The sequence below is a fragment of the Sceloporus occidentalis genome, unplaced genomic scaffold (genome assembly GCF_023333645.1).
Source record: "Sceloporus occidentalis isolate IW3139 unplaced genomic scaffold, rSceOcc1.0.p SCAF_1, whole genome shotgun sequence".
Taxonomy (NCBI): Eukaryota; Metazoa; Chordata; class Lepidosauria; order Squamata; family Phrynosomatidae; genus Sceloporus; species Sceloporus occidentalis.
The window spans coordinates 141135988-141160158 of record NW_028316981.1 but is presented as its reverse complement, the minus strand read 5'-3'; the positions used below and the strand labels follow the sequence as shown (position 1 = coordinate 141160158).

The window sequence follows — 24171 nt, the reverse complement described above, 5'->3', positions numbered from 1 at the left end:
GGAAGTATGCTGTTTAAATGATGCATGCGTCCTGAGAGTCTGGAAGTTGCACCAAAGCCATGCTCCAGTGCTTAGGACTAGATTGTGGCTTTGGCATGGCTGCCAGACTCTTTGGGCGCATGCATCATTTAAACTGCATACCTCCAAAGTGACCCGAAGCAGCTTTATTTTGGCCTGTCTGTATGGGGCCCTAGAAAATTAATTTGGTCCCCATAAGTCAACAGGCAACTTGAAAGCAAAATACACAAATTAAATTGTTATATGTTTACATGTGAGGTGTGGAAAGTATTTATTTGTTAGAATAATGCTAGCAATGTTAGTATTCAGTATCAAGTGATACTGAATAAAAGTATCTGGAAATAAATAACTGCCTGCTTGATGCCTTTTAAATGCAGAGATTAAAATGTAAATGCATGAGATCATAGGTTAACAAGAAAACCAATGTGGCATAGTGGTTAGAGTGTCATATGGGGGAAATATCATTTCAGGTCCCCCAGAATCCTGAAATTCAGCTGCTAACCTTGGACCAATCATTTTCTTTTAGTCTGGCCTTCTTCTCAGGGTGGTTGTGAGGATGAAATGCAGAGGTGGAGAGCTTGAGCTTTATAGAGGAAAGGTGGGATGCAAACGCAACTAATAAATGAAGTACCTTTTTTGATAGTTGTTCTGTACTAGTTGGTGAACCATTAAATCTTTGTATCTTTGTATAAGAAGTTAGACACCTGGAAGTATAAATACCTAAATAAAAATAAAATAAGTAGGTATTGCAGAGTTCACTGTAATTCAGCCAAGACAACAGTGGATGCAGAGGAAGAATACTAAATAGCTCTCTATGCCATTGCTTTGCTGAGAGTCAAAGTGTTGCTCAGGATCTTGAGTTAAAGATCTCACCAGCAGTACCCAATGTGTGTGGGTAGAAAGGGACTCAGAGATTCTCCATGTGAATGTGAGATGTATCTAACTGTTCAGGTTTCATTTTCACTCATGTTCAGGCACAGATGACACAAGTGAAAGCATTTTCAGGTCCTCAAAAGAAATACAGCCAGAAAGCAAACACTGAAGGAATGCAGCCAGAAAGCAAACATTCTCACAAATATTAGAAGAGGAGATAAACCTGTGTGTTTGGTAAAGGGATATTGTAGCACCTTTGAGATAAACTGAAAGAGAGAAGTTGGGAGCATGACCTTTTGTAGACTTGAGCCTACCTCAGATGCATGGGGTAGAGTGGAAAGTCCAGGAACAGACCTATATAGCAATCTCTGTGTAAGAATGTCCATAGGAATGCAAAACTTTGTGGATGCGGAGATGAGATGACAAGTTCAGTTTTAATGATGGTCACTGGGGAACAAGGCAGGAGGAAGGATATTGCTTAAAGCCAAGGTTAGTAGGTAACCATATGACTTAGTATTGGGATGCAGTGTGGGAACCGAAAAGAGGGTGTGATGAACTGTCTAAGAGAGCCCCCATGAGGCTGGGGGGTTAGCTAATGTTATAATGTGTGTAGTGTGCCAGGAAACCATTGTCTTTGTTCAACCCACTGTTGATGAACTGCAGTTTGTGTGTATATTCCAACTCTGCTGTTTACTTTCCAATCTTCCTTTGTAGTTTCTTTGTTCAAGAACCACAGTTCTGAGTGATGGAATGCCTAGGAAGACTGAAGTATTCTGCAACCAGTCCCATTCCTAATGTCTGATTTATGTATATTTATCCTCTAGAGTAGAGACTGCCATGATTGCCCAATGCAGAGTGCTGAAGGGCATTGCTGATATAGTATGGCATAAATCAAATTGGAGGATGAGCAAGTGAAAGTCCCTCTAATATTGTGGGTTATGTCACTAGATCCTGTGATGACATTTCCTGAATAGCTTTATGGGCAGAGTTGGTGTCTGGGTTTGTGGTAAGGCTTTGTATCTGTATCCACAGCTCTGTTATGTGTCCTTCTGTAGGTAAGTAATTATATGAGGTTTGGAGGCTGTTTGTAGGCAAGTAAAGCCCTGCCACCAAGAGTCCTTGAGAGGGCAGCATTATTTTCCAGAATAGATTGTAGTTCATTGATTATATATGTCTGAACAGTCTCAGTTGGGAGCTGTATGTCATCACTAGGGCAGAGTTCACTCATTTTCTGTCCTCAGCTTGTTATGTAATAGCTTAGTGTTGGGTACAAGTCTTGCCTAATAATAATAATAATAATAATAATAATAATAATAATAATAATATCATGTAGATTGAGGAATGCTTGCAGTAATTCCATGAGTTTGGTGTCCTTGTCACGTGGGTCTGAGCAAATGCAGTTGTATTGGTAGGCTTGGCTGCAGACTGTGAATTTGGTGGTCTGTTCAGGGTGGAAACTGGAGGCATGTAAGTATGTGTTGCAATCAGCGGGTTAGCAATATAGTGTGATGCTCAAATGTCCATTGTGTAGCTGTACAACGTGCCCAGAAAGTGAACTTGTTCTAGGCTGAGATTGATGGTAGGGCAGAAGTTGTTGAAATTCTGGTGGAATGTCTTGAATGAGTCCTCTCTGTGAGTCCAACTATGATGATATCAGGTGGAGGAGTGATTTCTGAGCACCAGTTGACATAATCTGACAATAGAAATGGGAATACACAAAAACTGGTTGCAAAACCTTTCTGTCCTCCTAGGCTTTCCATCTCATACCTCAGAAAAGCGGTCCTTGAACAAAAATCTACAAAGGAAGATTGGAAAGAGAAACAGCAGAATTGAAGTATCCTTTCTCCTGCCTTGTGCCCTAACAGCCAACCACCGTTAAATCTGAACTTGTCACATCTCCACAGCTACAAAGTTTTGCTTTCCTATGGACATTCTCACAAAGAGAATGCTGTATAGGTCTGTCCCTGGACTTTACTCCATACATCTGAGGAAGTAGTTCATGCTATCAACTTTTCTTTTTCAGTCCTAAAGGTGCTACAAGCTCCCTTTGCATATTGACTTTCCAGACTACCAGGCTATGTCTTGAATTTTGTTTTTTCGGTAAGAGCTCATACGATTGAATTTTCCTTCTTCCAGTAAAAATTAAAATTCTGTGCATATAGAAAACTTACATTTCAACACAAAGGCCCCTTACGGATGGGCATAAAGTACGTATCCAGTACGTACTAGGGTTAGGAAGGGGCATCACTTCCTGACGCCCCTAACCCTAGTACGTACTGGATACGTACAAAATGGCAGTGCCCGTTCCACATGGGCACTGCCATCTTGATGTAGCGAATGCATAGCGTCCTCACGTCGCGCCCCAGATGTGACGTCGTGAGTGCGCGACTAGCGCCTTGTGGCGTCACATCCGGGGTGCAAAAAGAAGCGCCATTTTCGGGCTTCTTTTTGCTCCGTGAGGGAGCCGTGCGGTACAGAAGCTGCGACTCCCTCATGGAGCAACCGGCGGCGCCCGCAGACCACCACTTTTAGGCGGTCTGTAACACGCCAAAGACTTCAGTAGGCTCTTTGCTCTGGTGCTGCTTGTTTCCTGGGTGATTAGACCTGTCTGCATGAAGGACTGTTCCATTGTCTGAAGCAGAATTTGGAAAAGTTGCTTTTTTAAAAGAAACAAACTCTGGTTCCTCGAATCCTCCATCTTGGAAAATTCTTGAAGTCATAGTCCAAAAAAGTAACTTGTACAAGTTCCTGAGTAGAAATAGGACTGGCCAGGCAGACATTTATCTTTTCATCTCATGTTTATAAAAATCAGACCAGGAAGTTGGCTTGGTTGCTTTTAGTCAGTTGGCATCTTGAATGCTGTTGTGGAAAGGAGAGTATTTCAGTTTGGATCTTGATAACACGAAATTTACTTTTGAAAATAGTGTCTTCCTTTTCTTTGATAAGCATTTAATTTATTTGGTATTGCTTTAATGATCTTTATCAGCATAAGACATCTCTCCATTATTTGGAAAATACCATTTGCAAATATTTATACAACAGTCGCATGCTTGTGTGTGCATGCACACAAGTGTGTGTGTTTTCAAGTAGCTTGTCTACTTATGGTGACCCAATGTATCTCATAGGGTTTTCTTAGAGAAGGAATACTCAAGAGATGGTTTTGCCAGTTCTTTCCTCTGAAATGCTGCCTATTGTACCTAGTATTTATTGGTGGCCTCCTATGCAAGTACTAACCAGGGCTGGCCCTGCTTAGATTCCAAGGTTAGACAGGAACTGGTATCTCTAGAGCAGTGGTTCTCAAACTATAGGGTGCTTCCATCAAGAGCATGATAGTTACTCCAGTGCGATGGGGGGTGGGATTGCTCAAGGGCTGTGTTGGAGATAATGGCAGAAGTGACATGGCCCCAATTTCTCTGTTTCCTTTTCCACCAAAAGCACTGACCTGTGCCTTGCTCCCAGATCATTGTTGTTGCAGTTTCATCACTTCTGACCACCATCTTGAGGGGGAGAGAAGCAGGCCAGCAACAACAGGCCTCTGCCTGCTAGGAAGTAAAGCCCTCCTCCCGACCACCATCTTGAGGGGGAGAGAAGCAGGCCAGCAACAACAGGCCTCTGCCTGCTAAGAAGACAAGCCCTCCTCCCGACCACCATCTTGAGGGGGAGAGAAGCAGGCCAGCAACAACAGGCCTCTGCCTGCTAAGAAGACAAGCCCTCCTCCCGACCACCATCTTGAGGGGGAGAGAAGCAGGCCAGCAACAACAGGCCTCTGCCTGCTAAGAAGACAAGCCCTCCTCCCGACCACCATCTTGAGGGGGAGAGAAGCAGGCCAGCAACAACAGGCCTCTGCCTGCTAAGAAGACAAGCCCTCCTCCCGACCACCATCTTGAGGGGGAGAGAAGCAGGCCAGCAACAACAGGCCTCCGCCTGCTAAGAAGACAAGCCCTCCTCCCGACCACCATCTTGAGGGGGAGAGAAGCAGGCCAGCAACAACAGGCCTCTGCCTGCTATGAAGTAAAGCCCTCCTCCCGACCACCATCTTGAGGGGGAGAGAAGCAGGCCAGCAACAACAGGCCTCTGCCTGCTAAGAAGACAAGCCCTCCTCCCGACCACCATCTTGAGGGGGAGAGAAGCAGGCCAGCAACAACAGGCCTCTGCCTGCTAAGAAGACAAGCCCTCCTCCCGACCACCATCTTGAGGGGGAGAGAAGCAGGCCAGCAACAACAGGCCTCTGCCTGCTAAGAAGACAAGCCCTCCTCCCGACCACCATCTTGAGGGGGAGAGAAGCAGGCCAGCAACAACAGGCCTCTGCCTGCTATGAAGTAAAGCCCTCCTCCTGACCACCATCTTGAGGGGGAGAGAAGCAGGCCAGCAACAACAGGCCTCTGCCTGCTAAGAAGACAAGCTCTCCTCCCGACCACAATCTTGAGGGGGAGAGTAGCAGGCCAGCAACAACAGGCCTCTGCCTGCTATGAAGTAAAGCCCTCCTCCTGACCACCATCTTGAGGGGGAGAGAAGCAGGCCAGCAACAACAGGCCTCTGCCTGCTAAGAAGACAAGCCCTCCTTCCGACCACCATCTTGAGGGGGAGAGAAGCAGGCCAGCAACAACAGGCCTCTGCCTGCTATGAAGTAAAGCCCTCCTCCTGACCACCATCTTGAGGGGGAGAGAAGCAGGCCAGCAACAACAGGCCTCTGCCTGCTATGAAGTAAAGCCCTCCTCCTGACCACCATCTTGAGGGGGAGAGAAGCAGGCCAGCAACAACAGGCCTCTGCCTGCTAAGAAGACAAGCCCTCCTTCCGACCACCATCTTGAGGGGGAGAGAAGCAGGCCAGCAACAACAGGCCTCTGCCTGCTAAGAAGACAAGCCCTCCTCCCGACCACCATCTTGAGGGGGAGAGAAGCAGGCCAGCAACAACAGGCCTCTGCCTGCTAAGAAGACAAGCCCTCCTCCCGACCACCATCTTGAGGGGGAGAGAAGCAGGCCAGCAACAACAGGCCTCTGCCTGCTAAGAAGACAAGCCCTCCTCCCGACCACCATCTTGAGGGGGAGAGAAGCAGGCCAGCAACAACAGGCCTCTGCCTGCTATGAAGTAAAGCCCTCCTCCCGACCACCATCTTGAGGGGGAGAGAAGCAGGCCAGCAACAACAGGCCTCTGCCTGCTAAGAAGACAAGCCCTCCTCCCGACCACCATCTTGAGGGGGAGAGAAGCAGGCCAGCAACAACAGGCCTCTGCCTGCTAAGAAGACAAGCCCTCCTCCCGACCACCATCTTGAGGGGGAGAGAAGCAGGCCAGCAACAACAGGCCTCTGCCTGCTAGGAAGTAAAGCCCTCCTCCCGACCACCATCTTGAGGGGGAGAGAAGCAGGCCAGCAACAACAGGCCTCTGCCTGCTAAGAAGACAAGCCCTCCTCCCGACCACCATCTTGAGGGGGAGAGAAGCAGGCCAGCAACAACAGGCCTCTGCCTGCTAAGAAGACAAGCCCTCCTCCCGACCACCATCTTGAGGGGGAGAGAAGCAGGCCAGCAACAACAGGCCTCTGCCTGCTATGAAGTAAAGCCCTCCTCCTGACCACCATCTTGAGGGGGAGAGAAGCAGGCCAGCAACAACAGGCCTCTGCCTGCTAAGAAGACAAGCCCTCCTCCCGAGCACCATCTTGAGGGGGAGAGAAGCAGGCCAGCAACAACAGGCCTCTGCCTGCTAAGAAGACAAGCCCTCCTCCCGAGCACCATCTTGAGGGGGAGAGAAGCAGGCCAGCAACAACAGGCCTCTGCCTGCTAAGAAGACAAGCCCTCCTCCCGACCACCATCTTGAGGGGGAGAGAAGCAGGCCAGCAACAACAGGCCTCTGCCTGCTATGAAGTAAAGCCCTCCTCCCGACCACCATCTTGAGGGGGAGAGAAGCAGGCCAGCAACAACAGGCCTCTGCCTGCTAAGAAGACAAGCCCTCCTCCCGACCACCATCTTGAGGGGGAGAGAAGCAGGCCAGCAACAACAGGCCTCTGCCTGCTAGGAAGTAAAGCCCTCCTCCCGACCACCATCTTGAGGGGGAGAGAAGCAGGCCAGCAACAACAGGCCTCTGCCTGCTAAGAAGACAAGCCCTCCTCCCGACCACCATCTTGAGGGGGAGAGAAGCAGGCCAGCAACAACAGGCCTCTGCCTGCTAAGAAGACAAGCCCTCCTCCCGAGCACCATCTTGAGGGGGAGAGAAGCAGGCCAGCAACAACAGGCCTCTGCCTGCTAAGAAGACAAGCCCTCCTCCCAACCACCATCTTGAGGGGGAGAGAAGCAGGCCAGCAACAACAGGCCTCGGCCTGCTAAGAAGACAAGCCCTCCTCCCGACCACCATCTTGAGGGGGAGAGAAGCAGGCCAGCAACAACAGGCCTCTGCCTGCTATGAAGTAAAGCCCTCCTCCTGACCACCATCTTGAGGGGGAGAGAAGCAGGCCAGCAACAACAGGCCTCTGCCTGCTAAGAAGACAAGCCCTCCTCCCGACCACCATCTTGAGGGGGAGAGAAGCAGGCCAGCAACAACAGGCCTCTGCCTGCTAAGAAGACAAGCCCTCCTCCCGACCACCATCTTGAGGGGGAGAGAAGCAGGCCAGCAACAACAGGCCTCTGCCTGCTAAGAAGACAAGCCCTCCTCCTGACCACCATCTTGAGGGGGAGAGAAGCAGGCCAGCAACAACAGGCCTCTGCCTGCTAAGAAGACAAGCCCTCCTCCCGACCACCATCTTGAGGGGGAGAGAAGCAGGCCAGCAACAACAGGCCTCTGCCTGCTATGAAGTAAAGCCCTCCTCCTGACCACCATCTTGAGGGGGAGAGAAGCAGGCCAGCAACAACAGGCCTCTGCCTGCTAAGAAGACAAGCCCTCCTCCTGACCACCATCTTGAGGGGGAGAGAAGCAGGCCAGCAACAACAGGCCTCTGCCTGCTATGAAGTAAAGCCCTCCTCCTGACCACCATCTTTTGGGGGAGAGAAGCAGGCCAGCAACAACAGGCCTCTGCCTGCTAAGAAGACAAGCCCTCCTCCTGACCACCATCTTGAGGGGGAGAGAAGCAGGCCAGCAACAACAGGCCTCTGCCTGCTATGAAGTAAAGCCCTCCTCCTGACCACCATCTTGCTTGTCTTATTGCATGTTGTTTTTATGATGTGTTAATTTTTATTGATTCTGTGAACTGCTTTGATCACCTCGGAAAAGCGGTATAAAAATAAAACATATTATTATTATTATTATTATTATTATTATTATTATTATTTTCTGCCAGCAGTTTAAGAGCCTTCCCCTTGTGCTTTCTAGGCCAACAACACAGTGAAATGAAGATTGAATTGTTTTAACAGCAATCATATTAGGAACTAATACTGGTGTTAAAGCAATTCGATATTAAGCTCCTAAAAATCCTCAGAAATTGGTTAGAATGAATGACTACATCAACTAGGGTGGGTGCAGGGAGTGCAGCCCACACCAGGTGACAGCCTAGAAAAGGGGTGACTCCTGGTCAGGCCATGAGGAGGCTGTGCACCAGAGAGAAGGAAGGCTGAGTGTGCCCCTCCTGTTTTTGCTGCAACACACTGGTCTACTCATAAGGCAGACAGGTTGAAGGAGGGCCAAGCATGTCTACTTGCCTTTGCTCCAGGGGCCTGGCCTACTCATTAAGAGGCCAGGGCATCCAAAGCAAGCAAGGGCTGAGCGTGCCTGTTTGGCTCCTGCCCCACCAGCAGACCCACCACAACAGCAGCCCCCCGCTCTGGGTGACACCAGGGTTGAGAATGCCACCGGCTAGATCTGTGATCTTGATTTGGAGGACCCAAATCCAACTTGCAGCTTGAGAGTCTTCATTCCCTATTTGTAAGGGATGAATAATTACCCTTTTGTAGCAGGCTACTATGTAAAAGGGTATTAACTTTTAAATATTGAAGGACTGAATAATTGTTTCAGAATAATAATACTGTATATAACATATAGGGATAGTTTTTCTTTCCAGTTATTTTTCCTTTTACTCCCAGACTTAAAACCTAATTTTGCTTATTAACCAGATATCATTCCAGAGGCAAAATCCTAAGATGTTGTTTTAACCTATTTCCCTTTCAGTGTCTAACAGAATTCTTCTGTTAACATAACACATCACTTTTACCTGACATCATCTCCCTGCCCGCCTGAAATTGATTTTTAGCATGTTTCTTCACGTGATATTTTTCCTCCTGCTGTTACAAAGTCCGTCAGTTATCTTCCTATATAATGATGAGATGCCAAATTAAAATCTGAATGTTGATGGTCCTAGATGTGCACAGATGAATGAGCTTTATTTAGTAACTGGTATTTACAGTGTGCTTTATTACTAAAGATTAGGCTAGGTTGCAACTCTTTTCCTTATTGTACAAAACCCTCATTTCTTCTCAAGTATCAGTGGCAAATAAAGAGAGCTGGCTCATATGTTCACGTAACTGCTCCTACATGTGCTCTAATGTGAGCAGTGTAATATCAGAGGGTCCAAGATACCATCATACGCCATTTACAGATTTGCAATTCCAAGAACATCTCTGATATGCTAGATATTGTCATCTGTAAGAACCTGCCATAATTCCACACTTCCTTCAGCATGCATGTTGTAAGTTGTGCAAAAAGTGATTTCCACAACTATATGTTGAATTAGCAGCTTGACCATATGTTCCTCAAATTTTAAAAAGGCTTGTTTTATAAGGGTTGTCTGCACTGAGGATGAAGTGAGATATAGTCTTTTTGGAATTCTTTTGCTTCAGAATTTTTTACTTCTTCCATGCCCACATCTTAAAAATTATTGTAACTAACCATGAATAGCTGTTGTTGTTACTGTTTAGTATGTTTTCAAGTCAAGTTCTGACTTACGCCAATCATATTATGAGTTTTTTTCTTGGCAAGGTTTCTCCAGCAAGGATTTTCCATTGCCTTCCTCTAAGACTGAAAAGATGGGACTTTCCCAAGATCACTTAATGGATCTTTATGGCTGACCAGGGATTTGAACCCTGTTCTCTCAGAGTCCTAGTACAGCACCAAACTACTACACCACTCTGACTGTCTCATAGTTAGACTTTTATTTCAAAACCTCATAAAACCTGTGTATAATTATAGCACTCTAAAAATAAAGTTTAATAATAATAATAAAATAATAATCATAAAGAATTAACCCTGGAGCAAACGTTCAATTTTGAATGGGAAATTTTCTCCTGGTATGAAAACAATGATAGTAAATAACACCAGTGGCACTACTTTTCCATGGTGGTGGGATTGCATGCTCCTGTGAGGTAAGACGCTATGTTGGAAGGGTCTCCCATGTCAAACAGGCTTTTGCTGAGGAACCAGACTAAATGTACCAAACTGCTTCTGGGAAGCAGCAGTAGAGAGTGACACTGGTGGAGGATCTCTCACAGACAACAGCAGCAGCACCATTCTTAACGCTTGTTGGTACTGTCCAGAGGGAGGCATGGTAAACCTCCGTTTGAGTGTCTTTTACCACGAAACCTCCATGATGAGACAGTCCAAAATGAAACAAGAGATAGTGCCAGCATCCATCCGGCTTCAGAGGGAGAGAGGCAGGCCAGCTCTATTGGGCCTAGCCCAGAGTAAGATGAAGAGCCCTCCCTCCAGCCCATCCATCATTATCCAGCTTCAGAGGGAGAGACAGGCCAGCTCTATTGGGCCTAGCCCACAGTAAGATGAAGAGCCTTCCCTCCAACCCATCCAGCATCATCCAGCTTTGGAGGGAGAGAGGCAGGCTCCATCGGGCCTAGCCCAAAGTAAGATGAAGAGCCCTGCCTCCAACCCATCCAGCATCATCCAGCTTCGGAGGGAGAGAGGCAGGCCAGCTCCATCGGGCCTAGCCCACAGTAAGATGAAGAGCCTTCCCTCCAACCCATCCAGCATCATCCAGCTTTAGAGGGAGAGAGGGAGGCCAGCTCCATCGGGCCTAGCCCACAGTAAGATGAAGAGCCCTCCCTCCAGTCCATCTGCCATGGCTCCAGAGGGAGAGACGAGCCAATGAACTTGATCCCTTCCCCACCACCATTCTTTTTAGATTGTAAGCCTGAGGGCAGGGAACTATCTAATTTTAAAAAAATTGCAAGCCACTCTGAGTGTCTTTGTAGCTAAAGGGTGGGCTATAAATACTCTAAATAAATAAATGATGCTCGCAGTTCAGATGGCACTCAGTGAGCCACTGGGGTTGAGCAGAGGGCAAGTACAAGTAGCTCTGTGGCTAATGAGGCAACTGGACTCAAACCAAAGGGACCTTAATCTCTTGACATGCTGAGAGGTGAAAGGGAAGACCAAAGGTGCACAGTACATATTATAGGAACATGGAATGTGAGAAGCATGAATCAGGGGAAGCTGTAAAACAAGTAAAACAAAAAAATGGAACATATGAACATTGCAGTATTTGAGGTGAGTGAGCTAAAGCAGATGGGAATGGGACATTTTGAGTCAGCTAATTATATAGTGTTTTACTCAGGAAATGAAAATCTAAGTAGAAATGAGGTGGCATTTATAGTGAGGAGAGATGTAGCAAACGTAGTCAAAGTATAAGATGCAAAGTCTGACTGAATAATACCGATAAAACTTCAGGAAAAATCTGTCAATACAGCCGCCCGCGCCATACGCGGCTTTGAGCATATGCGCTCAAGCCGCGGGGTGCGCACGGGGCAGAAGGGGCGCCGCGTCCCATTCAATTGAATGGGCGCGCGCACCCGTTGTGCCCCGCACGCTCCTGCGCCGCCGCGCACGAGCCCCATTGTTTCCAATGGGGCTCAAGCATAGGCGGAATTCACCTTATGCGGCGGGATCCGGAACGGATCCTGCCGCGTAAGGCAAGGACGGACTGTTATAACCATAATCCAAGTTTATGCTTCAACTGCAGAGGCAGAAGAAGAAGAAATTGAAAGATTCTGTGCTGGAGTCTGGAAGAAAATTTATCACACACTAAAACAGGACTTGTTTGTAATCATAGGCAATTGAAATGCAAAAGGTAGGAAAATTAAAGGCTGTAAGAAAATTTGGCCTAGGATTAAGAAATGAAGCAGGAGAGTAACTGATTGGATTTTGTGAGGCCAAGAGTTTGTTCATCACAGACACATTCTTCAAGCAACATACATGAACATCAAATAGACTACATAATTAGAAGCAGAAGATGACAAAGCTTCATTTTCTCTGCAAAAACAAGACAAGAAGATGGTTGTGGCACAGGTCAGAAACTGCTAACATCAAAGCTAGAGAAGAACACTAAATCAACCACCATGCCAAAATACAACCTGAAGAACATCCCTATAAACATTAAAGATGATTAAAAAAAAATAGATTGACACTATTAAGTCTAGTTGACTGGGAGCAAGAAGAACTCTGGTTTGAAGCCAGGGACTGTCAGGGAGGAATGCAAAAAGACACTATCTGTAGCCAAAAAGAAAAAGATACCCCAATGGATGACAGAAGAAACTCTGCAAACAATTAAGAACAGATGAGAAGCAAAAGTAAAAGGTGACAGAAATAGAGTCAGAACCTTGAATGCAACTGTTCAGTGACATCTGCACATGGTTAGGGAGAACTACTGTAATAATCAGAGCAGAGAAATAGAAGGTAACAACAAAAAACGAAGACAAAACCTCTCCCACAAGATCCGGGGAACCAAAGACAAATTTAAACCAAGAGTGGGGATGATCTACAACCATCAGGGGAACTCATTAGATGATCAAGCAGAAATAAAAAGATGATGGAAGCAATGCACTGAAGAACTTTTTAAAAGAGATGAAAACATAACAGATTAATTCAAGGGGGAACCATTTGAAGATGAGTCTACCATTTTAGAAAGCAAAGTGAAAGCTGCAGTCAGAGCACTTGGAAAAAATAAATCACAAGGAACAGTAGAGACAGAATCTACGCTAGTTCTAACTAAAATCTCTCAACAAATATGGAAAACCAAAGAATGCCCCACAGAGTAGAAATGTTCAATATACATTCCAGTGCCCAAGAAAGCAAACACCAGGGATTGCAGTAGCCATAGGGCCATTACGTTAATTTCCCATGCAAGAAAATGAATGCTCAAAATTCTTCAGCAAAGAGAAATGCCAGGTGTCTAAGCTGGGTTCAGGAAAGGAAGAAGCACTATGGATCATATTGCAAACATAGATGGGCCAATGGCTTGAACCAACAAACTTCAGAAGGAAATCAGCCTGAACTTTGTTGGAAAGCCTTTGATTGTATAGATCATTAAAACTGTGGCTTGCTCTTAAAGAAATGTGTGTATCACAAAATTTGATTGTCCTGATATGTAACCTGTACTCAGGACAATATGTATGATATGTTTAATGCTGAACATATCATACATTAACCAGGATTAGACTTGGAAGAAGGAGGCATGAAAATTTGAGGAACATCCACAATTTGAGATATGCAGATGACACAATAGTACTAGAAGAAAATAGAAAAGACCTGGAATGATTACTGAAGAAAGTGAAGGAAGAAAGTGCAAAAGCAGGTTTAGAGTTGAATATTAAGAAACAAAAATAATGACCACAGATCATTTATGTAATTTTAAAGTAGATGCCGAACACATTGAAATAGCTGAAGATTTTCTATACCTTGACTCAATCATTAATCAAAATAAAAACTGCAGTCAAGAAATCAGAAGAAGACCAGGACTTAGAAGTGCAGCTCTGAAGGAACTAGATCAGATCCTGAAGTATAAAGGCATATCACTGAATCCTAAAGTTAGGATTGTCCGTGCCATTGTTTTTCATATTTCTGCATATGATTGTGAAAGCTGGACATGAAGAAAGCTGACAGGAAGAAAATCAGCTCATTTGAAGTGTGGTGCTGGTGAAGAGTTCTATGGATATCATGGACTGCTAAAAAAAAACCCAACAAATGAGACATCAAACAAAACAGGCCTGAACTCTCCTAAAAGCCAAAATGACTAAACTGACATTGTCATACTTTGATCATATCATGAGGCCATATCGTGAGAAGACACAGCTCACTAGAAAAGAGAATAATGCTTGGAAAGATAGAAGGCAGTAGAAAAGTAGGAAGACTTCATACCAGATGGATAGACTCAATCAAGAGAGCCACAGCTCTGAGTCCGCAGGACCTGAGCAGAGCTGTTGATGACTGGGTGACTTGAAGGTCTCCCATTCATAGGGATTGCTATAAATTGAAATTGACTTAATAGCTATTAACAATGGTGGGGTAACTAAAGATTCTCTTACTTTCACCTACTGGTTTACTCCTCATTACTAATTCCTCAACATCAAGTTTGCCTTGGAGCTGGAGAAGTAACGTTATTCCATATAAAAACATTTGTACAATACATATACACACTTCTAAAACACAGAAAAATTTCAGGAGGGTGAAACTATTGTGGGAGAAGGCGTCCACAATTACTGTCCTCAAGTCTGGCCAGAGGACATAATTCATGGAATTGCAGCATAAGAGCAGCTTAAGGTAAAAGGGAAAATACTTTGATAACCAAACAGTTTTGCCAGTCACCCTCAAAGGAAATCCTCTGATTGGCTCCCCGGAATGCCTCCAACTTCCCCAGAAGTGGGCGGGACTTCCAGGTCAGGGGCGGGACTTCTGGGTTAGGGGTTACTGCAAGGCACTATGGGAATGCAAAAGGGGGGTGGAACATCTGGGATGGGAGGTATTTTCGGCCATTTTGGGGGCAGGAAGGAATTTTCGGGGGTGGGGTGAGGGCTGATTTCCCGGAATTTACCTGGAAATTTCTCATGCACAAAAATAAAACAGAAAGCTTTTAAATTACCCAGAAACTGGGGAATTCCCCGGAAATTGGCAACACTGTAGCCAAACCTTTTGCACTCAGATCCAGTGATAGATAACAGCCGGTTAGTCTGTCCTTCATAGGAAGTTGGGTTCTTGCTTAAAAATGTTTTATAAGCAAATCTTCTTGCCTTCCCACTCGTGCTGAACACTGACCTGGGCTGTTTTATCCTGATTCTCTTTTTTTAATTGATCTTTTAAACTGAAGATCAGCAGGACCTTTTTTTTAAAAAAAAATGAGACATCCATTACTAAGAAGGCATTATCCACAGTCCATTGTTGGTAGAGGTTTCTCTTATTGTCTTCATCCATTCTTTGGTTATATTCCGGCACTAGGGTGACTGATCCTCTTTTTCTTTTTATGTACAGATTTCACCAAGAGAACATTGGGTAGACCTAGGGTTGAAAGCCAGTTGCCCTCTGTAAACATTTCACATGAATGTGGCATTAGCAACAGGCCCGATTAAAAAGGTTCTCTCTCTCAGAACTGGCGGTGGTAATTTTCCTCTTATCCCCTTAGTAAAATGCCTTTTGAAAATACATGCTGAGCTTTCCAGAGAGGCAGTGATTTCAAGGCAGCTGATTGCTTTGTGCTGGAAGTGTTGACCAGCGTATGAAACGAAAAAAGAAATCTCATGGTCAAATCCCTTTGGTGTGGGTTGTGAATCATGGATATTCTCAGGATGGCTGAACATTCTGGGCACCATCTCAATCCTCCCATCAGCAACACCAAATGGTTCAGTCATAATAGGGAAGGAAGGAATAAAAATGGGAACTTGATTGAAATTTTGCACTGCAGTAACTTTTGCCACACAGTCTCTTAGGCTCGCATATTTTCTTTTCAGTTCTGACTTTCTTCTTTTAATGGTTGCCATGTGTAACTCCTACTTAGCTCTGTTGGATCTTTTGGTGGTCGGGGAAATGGAGAGAAGAACCTGCTTTGAATCTTTCTCTCAAATTTGTTTTATGTGGCTTCTGATTTGTGAATGGTATGTCAACTTGAAAAACAAAGGCTATGAAAGATGATGGGGTAGAAGCAAACCAGCTCTGAAGTACAAAACTAGCAAAGCCCTTCCTTCTGAATTGCTTCTGTTGGCTGGTGTTTTATGTGTCACATTTTGAACATAGAATAATTCTGGTGATATGTGTGTGGTGTATGTGCTTTCCCACTTTCCCATTTGTTGTTTGTTTGTTTCTAGCCTTCCATGCCTATGGAAAACCTGGGAAAATGCTGGTAGAAACTAGGTAAGTTTCTTTCTTTTCCTTGCTCTCACTTCAAAATTTCAGTATTTTTAAATTGTTTGTTGAAAGTTTTTCATACAGTTTTCTCTGATTTTTTCAGATTCCCCCCCCCCCCCCCCCCCCAGATTTATAATGCCATGTCCTGTTTTGGGCTCATCACAACCTTTCTCTTATGGAACTTGACAGTACTAACCCCTGTTTGTCCAATTTGTGGGAATGTCTTGAATATCAGAGAGCCTTTGGCTCTTCACAAGTTTTTGGACCTCAGCTCCCCGAAGTCCATGTCAGCATGGCTGATGCTAAAGGATTGTGGGTCTCATGGTCTAAAATGGCTGCAGGGCCACAGATTCTCCAGTATTTCTGATGTCATCACATTGGATACACATTGACAACTATAGCTCCAGTTTAAAAAAAGTCTTTCCCATTCTTGAACTCTGTAAGTGTGTAGGTGTTTGAGTTGGCTTAAGATCTCTCTAGCTGCACTAATTATTTTGGCAAAGAAAGGAGACAGCACACACTTGGATCTTTGGACAAAACACAGGCTCACTTTTAAAGGGCAGAAGACATTTAATGATGTGTCTGCAGTATGAATGTGTTGGCCCTCCACCTTCTGTGTGTGTAGTTGTTATTGTGATAATGGCCAGCCTGGTATGCATGCAGCACCTGTTCTCTGTTCTCTTGCATTACTCGCAAGACCCTCCACAGTGATAGAAGTGTCCTTAATATTTTATTCGTTGCTTCTCTCTCAGATTTCCTTGGCTGTCACAAATGGCTTGATGCACAGTCCCATCAATTTCAAAGTGGAAGTGGTAAAGTTCCATTTGGGGAGGCCTGGGAATTCATTCCCTTCTCCTGCTGTTCCCCTCCACATTACGAATCATACAGGAGAAGCATGATCATTACTCCCACTTCAGTCTGTGCAGAGAGGTGCTTTAATTCAGTAGTGGCTTTTTATCCTGTCTATGATTGTTTTTCCCCTCTGTAGAACAAGAATGATATGCGACCACAGTAGTAAATTTACTGACAATAATAATGACACAACGCTCCTGCCATCATTTGAAAACCTTATGCTTCTTTTACTATTTCTCCAGTAAAGAGAAATACCACCCGTTAGGCTGTATCTCAGTTTTCTCAGAGTTTGAATTGTAGAAGAAAAACCTAGCAAGATATTTGCCCTTGCCCTTCTTTTCCTGGATCTGCAGCCATGTGTCCAGTAAGAAACTGGGCTGTACAGCTAATCCAGGCTTAATTTGCACTGTAGTGGCATTACAAGGTTGTGTTTTATGACTGAGGTTCTCAAACTGTGTGCTCTATGGTGAACTGGCCAGTGTGTGATCCTGGCTCACATCCTTATTCCCAGCTGCTAAACTGCTTTGCAAAATGTCTAAAAATATTCTCAGTACTTCATTGCAGTCACTTTTCCATGCAGGTAATTGTTATAATCATTGTAGTGATTCATATGATTGGAAATGGATAGGGAAATGTTCCATGCCTTCATGAAAGGGAATGGCACATGGGTTGCCAGGATGATTTCTTAATTAAAATACTGTCCACCTTCTTGAGATGAGTTAGTCCCATTTACTCTCCATTGAATAAGTATAATCTTCAAACTTGGACTCCCCCCTCCCAAAAAAATCTCTGTGTGTGATGAAATACCACTGGATATTCTGAGTCTCTGCCTTCCCCCACCCCACCTGTCGGCCTCTTTCTGCAAAATATATAAGTGAATAATAGCACCTTTAAAAACATATTCCCAAAATAGAGCTTCCATCCTTGGCTCTGGAAAAGCCGTTAAATTAACATGTATGAACTCGAAGGCTTTAACTTCTCCTTGCTGGGTGGTTGCTAGGTTGTCCCTTTTATTAAAGACTCATAAAGCTGCTGCCCCATACCTCTACCAGGCCTCTTAGCTTGCCTAAAACTATTCCATATTTCAGCTATTTCATAAAATAGTTTTATGACAAAGAAGCAGTTATACCATGCGAATTACACATATTTGTGTGTGTATTTGTATGTATGTATATCTTTTCTTATGTCTTTGCTTATTTAGAAGGTATGAAGGAAACAAATGGTACTATTTCAGAACGTGTTTCAGAAAAAATACAGAATTATCATTGTTCTTTTTGAATGCATGTTCTCCGTTCTCTTTGGTGTGACAGAATGTTGGAGTGTGCATGAAGAAATAGATCTCTTTGGATTTTTCCTACACAAATAATCAAAATGTGCCAAATGAGAAATGAATGTATTTTTCCCAAGCTTCCAAAAGGAGAGGGAAAGAATGCTGCAGCAGACAGTATTCTCTGTGACCTGTTCAAAAGATCCCCTGAGATTGCATATAGTCTGCAAATGTTTTGTAGGGTAGTCATCAACTTCAGAGTCAAACAATGTGGGTAGCTGAGGCTATATTTACTATATAGACTGCTAGCAATAATCCTCAGGCATGCCAAGAGATGGTTTCATTATGTCTCTACTACCATCTGGCATCTGTTAACAATAAATGTGATCCTCTGGAATCACATCTTCTCATTGGCTCTTGCTTCACTTTATAGGCCTTGTTTGAGGCCTAGAAGGTGGTGTCAAACATATTATTATTATTATTATTACGCTGTAGATTTGCACAGCGCTGTACATAAAAACAGTAAATATAAAAGAGTAAACTTGCCTATGGCGTACAATCTAAGAAATAATAGGATAATACATATAAAATACATAGCAATACAGGAAATGATTCAATAAGACAGGCAACAAAAGAACATCAAATAGCAAGTGACAATCATGCAATGCCTGGGAACCCATTTTGGCCCACTGTGTTTGCTGAGTGCTAATGTTAAGGAAAATGAAGCACAGTACCTGCTGTATGTGATGAGTCCTTCTCCTGAAGATGGTGGAAATGTACAGTGAAGGTATCCAGTACATAAACCATGGAAAATGCTTATATTCAAAGCACTTCAGGTGTCATCTTAATGAGATAGTTGGTTCATACCTGGCAAGCAATAAGGTTATTTCCTTGGAAATAACATTTCCAAGAAAATGTTTGGCTCTGGAGTAACTTTTGCCCCTTTGTGTCCTTTTGCAGTATGATCGGACTAATGTTGGGAACCTGCATTGCTTTTTATGTTGTTATTGGTGACTTGGGATCAAACTTCTTTGCCCGGTTGTTTGGACTTCAGGTAAGCTTGTTTTTTTGTTGATCTTAACAACAGTAATACAGAAAATTTCCTCTTTTTCTGTTGTTACCTTGCCTATGGCGCATGTTTTGCTTATGAAAGCATCTTGACTGAATAGTATTGTGGTACACCTCAGCACTTCTCCATTCTGCCATTTTTAAGATTACTAGTAAGCATTGACCTATATCTTTTCACCCTATCTGTTCAACTGGTATGCAGAACATATAAGAAGAGCAGGCTTGGACACAGAAGAAGGAGGAGTGAAAATAGGAGGAAGAAGTATCAGCAATCTAAGATATGCAGATGACATCATAGTACTAGCAGAAAATCTCACAGATCTGGAACACCTACTAAGGAAGATCAAAGAGGAAAGTGCAAAGGCAGGCTTAATGTTGAGCATAAAGAAAACAAAACTAATGACCACTGAGGAACTTCACAAATTCAATCTAGACAAAGAAATAGAAATAGTAAAATAATTCTCATACCTGGGATCAAACATTGATAGAAATGGGGACAGCAGTCAGGGGATCAGAAGAAGATTAAGAATGGGGTGGGTGGCTATGAAAGAACTAGAAAAGATTTTAAAAGGCAAAGTTATACAACTCAGGAGAAAAGTTAGAATCATCGTACTCCCTATTACCATGTATGGATGTGAGAGATGGACAGTTAAGAAAGATGATAGGAAGAAAATCTATTTATTTGAGATGTGGTGCTGGAGAAGAGTGCTAAAGATCCAATGGACAGCTAAAAGGACAAACAAGTGGATCCTAGAGCAGATCAAGCCAGAAACCTCCCTGGAAGCCAGGATGACCAAACTGAGGCTGTCGAACTTTGGATATATCATGAGAAGGGAGGACTCATTAGAAAAGATAATAATGCTGGGAAAGGTGGATATAATAGGCCTCACTGAAACGTGGTGGGATGAGTCTCATGATTGAAATGTAGTAATAGAAAGGTATAACCTTTTTAAGAGAAATGGGCTAAACAGGAAAGGAGGAGGAATAGCATTATGTTGGGGATATTTACACCAGTGAAGAGATCTAGGACATCAATGCTGGAAGCCAGGTGGAGAGCATCTGGTTAAAACTTAAAGGGGAGGCAAACAGCAGGGATGTTATTGTGGGAGTCTACTACAGACCCCCAAGTCAGATGGAGGAATTGGATGATACCTTTCTAGAACAGATGACCACACACTCAGAAAAGAGAGATGGGTGACTTCAACTATCTTGATATTTGCTAGAAGTCAAACTCAGCCAAATCCTCAAGGTCTAGCAAATTTCTCACTTGCCTCAAAGTCAATTTCATTGTCCAGAAGGTTGAACAGGCAACAAGGGGATTAGCTATTTCAGATCTGATTCAAACTAAGGGATGACCTTGTCAATGGAGTGCAAGTGGTGGGATCCTTAGATGAGAGTGATCATGTTCTCCTAGAGTTTATTATACAGTGGAAAGGAGAAGGTAGGCATAGTCAGACATGCATTCTAGACTTTAGGAAAGCTGATTTCAGTAAACTTATGGGAATACTGGGGGTGATCCCATGGTCAGGTATACTAAAAGAGAAGGGAGTTCATGATAGATGGGAGTTTCTTAAAAGGGAGATACTGAAGGCACTATTTCAAACTGTTCCTATGAGGAAAAATGTGAGGTGTCTCAAGAAATCAGGATGGATGACTAAAGAACTTTTAACTGACTTAAGTTTTAAATGAGACGTGTATACAAAATGGAAAAAAAGGGGAAATCACCAAAGAAGAATTCAAACAAATAGCTAGCACATGTAGGGGTAAAGTCAGAAAAGCTAAAGCGCAGAATGAGCTCGGGCTAGCTAGAGAGGTTAAGAACAATAAAAAGGGCTTTTTTGGGTATGTCCACAGCAAAAGGAAGAAGAAGGAAATGGTAGGGCCGCTGTGCAGAGAAGATGACAAAATGCTAACAGGACAGAGAAAAGGCAGACTTACTGAACACCTTTGCTTCAGTCTTCTCAGAAAAGAAAAAGGATAGTCAATATGAGGAAAATGGAGCAGAGGACAGAATAGGGGAAATTCAGCACAGGATAAGTAAAGACAAAGTACCGGAATACTTGTTTACTCTAAATGAATATACGTCTCCAGGACCAGGTGGACTACATCCAAAAGTATTAAAATAACTGACAAATGTAATATCGGAGTCATTGGCAATAATCTTTGAGAACTCCTGCAAAACAGGAGTAGTCCCAGCAGACTGGAGGAGGGCAAACATTGTCCCCATCTTCCAAAGGGGAAAAAAAGAGGATCCCAACAATTATCATCCAGTTAGTCTGACATCGATACTAGGAAAAATTCTAGAGCAGCTCATTAAACAGAGAGTCAGTGAATATAGTATATTTTGATTTCAGTAGGGCCTTTCACAAGGTTCCCCATGACATTCTTGCAAACAAGCTTGTAAAATGTAGGCTAGACAAGGTAATTGTTACATGGATTTGTAATTGGTTGACCAGCCGAATCTAAAGGGTGCTCAACAATGGCTCCTTTTCATCCTGGAGAAAAGTGACCAGTGGGGTCCCAAAGGGCTCTGTCCTGGGCCCAGTGCTATTCAACATTGTTATTAATACTTGGATGACAGAATTGGAGGGCATACTTATCAAATTTGCAGATGACACCAAATTATTAGGAGTAGCTAATACCCCAGAGGAGAGGATCAAAATTCAAAATGATCTGAATAGTCTAGAAAACAGGGCCAAAGCGAACAGCATGGAAAAATGATTGGTATTGCAGTTAGAGCGGAAAAATGAAATGCATAGATATAGGATGGGGGGCATCTGGCTTAATGAGACTACGTGTGAAAGGGATCTAGGAGTCCAAGTAAACCACAAGTTGAACATGAGTCAACAGTGCCATGTTAGAACAACTCTCACAAAAAAATTAAAAAGACCAATGCTATTGTAGGCTGCATCAATAGACATATAGGCCCAGTACAGAATGCGGAAAAGGGGCAGTCCACAGCCATCCCTTTCCGCGCCAGGTTGGAGGCAGGGCAGCCTCACTGACAGCCCAGATGCCCCAGTCCGGCGCTTTTCCAGGCCATGGAGAAGTGGCAAAATGCCGCTTCTCCGTGGCCTGGAAAGAGGTGTCCATGGGGCTTCATGCCCCCGTACACCCTGACAAGTGTGGCAAAGAGGAGAAACGGACCGCCTGGCCCCTTTCTCCTTTGCATCGCTGGCGCGGCCATGTAAAAACTGCGCCAGCAATGCATGCGCACAAAAAGAGCTCCATTTCGGAGCTGCTTCCTGCAATGCTGAAAGGGTTCCCCAAGCGCCCTGCAGTGTCGCGATGATGTCACACATGTACTGGTCCGTGTGGAGGCGGCATGTGCGTGACACCATCGTCCCACGCTTTGTATGGACGGCATGCTTCCAAAATGGCACTGTCCATACGAACTAGGGCTGGGGAGTGTATGGTTGCTGTGCACTCCCCAGCCCTAGTTTTGGCCCAAGGATGGCACTTCCACGCCGTCTGTATCGGGCCATTGTGTCTAGATCAAGGAAAGTAATAGTGTCACTCTATTCTGCTTTGGTCAGGCCCCACCTGGAATACTGTGTCCAGTTCTGGGCACACAATTCAAAAAGGATGTTGAGAAATTGGAGCATATCCAAAGGAGGGCAACTAAAATGGTGAAGGGTCTGGAAATCATGCCCTACGTGGAGAGACTTAGGCAGCTGGGTATGTTTAGCCTGGAGAAGAGAAGGTTAAGAGGTGATATTGTAGCCTTGTTTAAATATTTGAAGGGATGCCATATTGAGGATGGAGCAAGCTTGTTTTCTGGTGTCCCAGAGAATAGGACCTGGAACGATGGATGAAAGCTACAGGAAAAGAGATTCCACCTCAGGAGGAACGTCCTGCCAGTGAGAGGTGTTTAACAGTGGAACACATTCCCTTGAAGTGTGGTGGAATCTCCTCCTTTGGGGGTCTTAACAGAGGCTGGATGGCCATCTGTCAGGGGTGCTTTGATTGTGAGTTCCTGCATGACAGGGAGGATGGACTGGATGGCTCTTGTGGTTTCTTCCAACTCTATGATTCTGTGATTCTAAATAGGAAGAGAGAAAGGCCACATGCCAGATGGATGGACTCTATTAAGGTGGTCACGGGCATGGGTTTGCAGGAATTAAGTAGAGAGATGGAGAACAGGGGGTCTTGGAGATGTCTCATCCATGGGGTCGCCATGAGTCGAGATTGACTCGAGGGCAGTTAACAACAAAGTGAGCGCAGAAAACCCAGAGCAGATTGCCCTGTAATGCCTGATCTAGCACAAATCAAAGTTTCACCCAGGTTGATTAATCTGGTGGCCAAGGCTCCATCCCAAGTGATTTTCTGCAAATGTTGGGACTTCTTGTAGGTTAGGGCTGGACAGAAGGTAAATCACAGTATGATTTGCTGTAAAATTTGCTTAATTTCAGTAGTAGAATGATTGCCCACCCCAATCCCTAAATTATACTGCTGAAATTAAGAAATTTTGGGATGACTAGGAGTGTATTTTTGTTTGAACAGCTGTGAATAGCATTCTGTACTGGTACTCCAAGAAAATTCCTGAGCTCTGTATTCTTTTCTTCTAACTGTATATCTTTTGCACCAGATTCATAGTTGGTGGATCTTGAAATTCTAGTTAAAACAAAGTGGATCCTACATGCTTGAAGTCTGCCTGCCCATGCTGTACATTTTCCTTAGTTTAGCCATGAGACTGTCATCTTTTGCTTTCTATTTATACAGCAGTTACTTACATATCCACATACCCTTCCCAATTACTCTAGCATTTCAACCTTTTATAGTGCTTGTAACATATGTAACTTGATGGTGATGTGAGACAGGACAAGGTAGAGTGTGGGCTTGTTATGCTGATGAATCAACAGAACTGAAAGCTAAAGATGCTGAAATTTGTATCATCAAGAATTCTAGGAGCAGACAGTGACAGGACTGAGAATTGAATACATTGACGTACTGAACAGGACTTTGGGGATGTGGTATAAACCTTAGGATGTATTGATTCATTTGTTAATCTCAAACCTCCAAATAGAACTGCACAACTAGATGGTGAATAACCCAG

The 24171-nt window shown here is 44.1% G+C and overlaps 1 protein-coding gene across 7 annotated transcripts in view; it reads left to right on the top strand.

The window, feature by feature from the left end:
* The window catches only part of SLC38A10 (solute carrier family 38 member 10), a 123648-nt gene that overhangs the window by 15299 nt on the left and 84178 nt on the right, over positions 1-24171 (top strand). For 5 of the 7 annotated variants that reach the window (XM_089539640.1, XM_089539605.1, XM_089539623.1 and 2 more), the window contains 2 exons: positions 15889-15934; positions 19008-19101. In XM_089539640.1, the coding sequence (XP_089395766.1) occupies positions 15889-15934; positions 19008-19101 (140 nt within the window). Of the gene's footprint in view, positions 1-15166; positions 15186-15888; positions 15935-16680; positions 16859-19007; positions 19102-24171 lie in introns of those variants that run through there. The other 2 variants (XM_089539632.1, XM_089539649.1) reach the window with 2 other exon arrangements.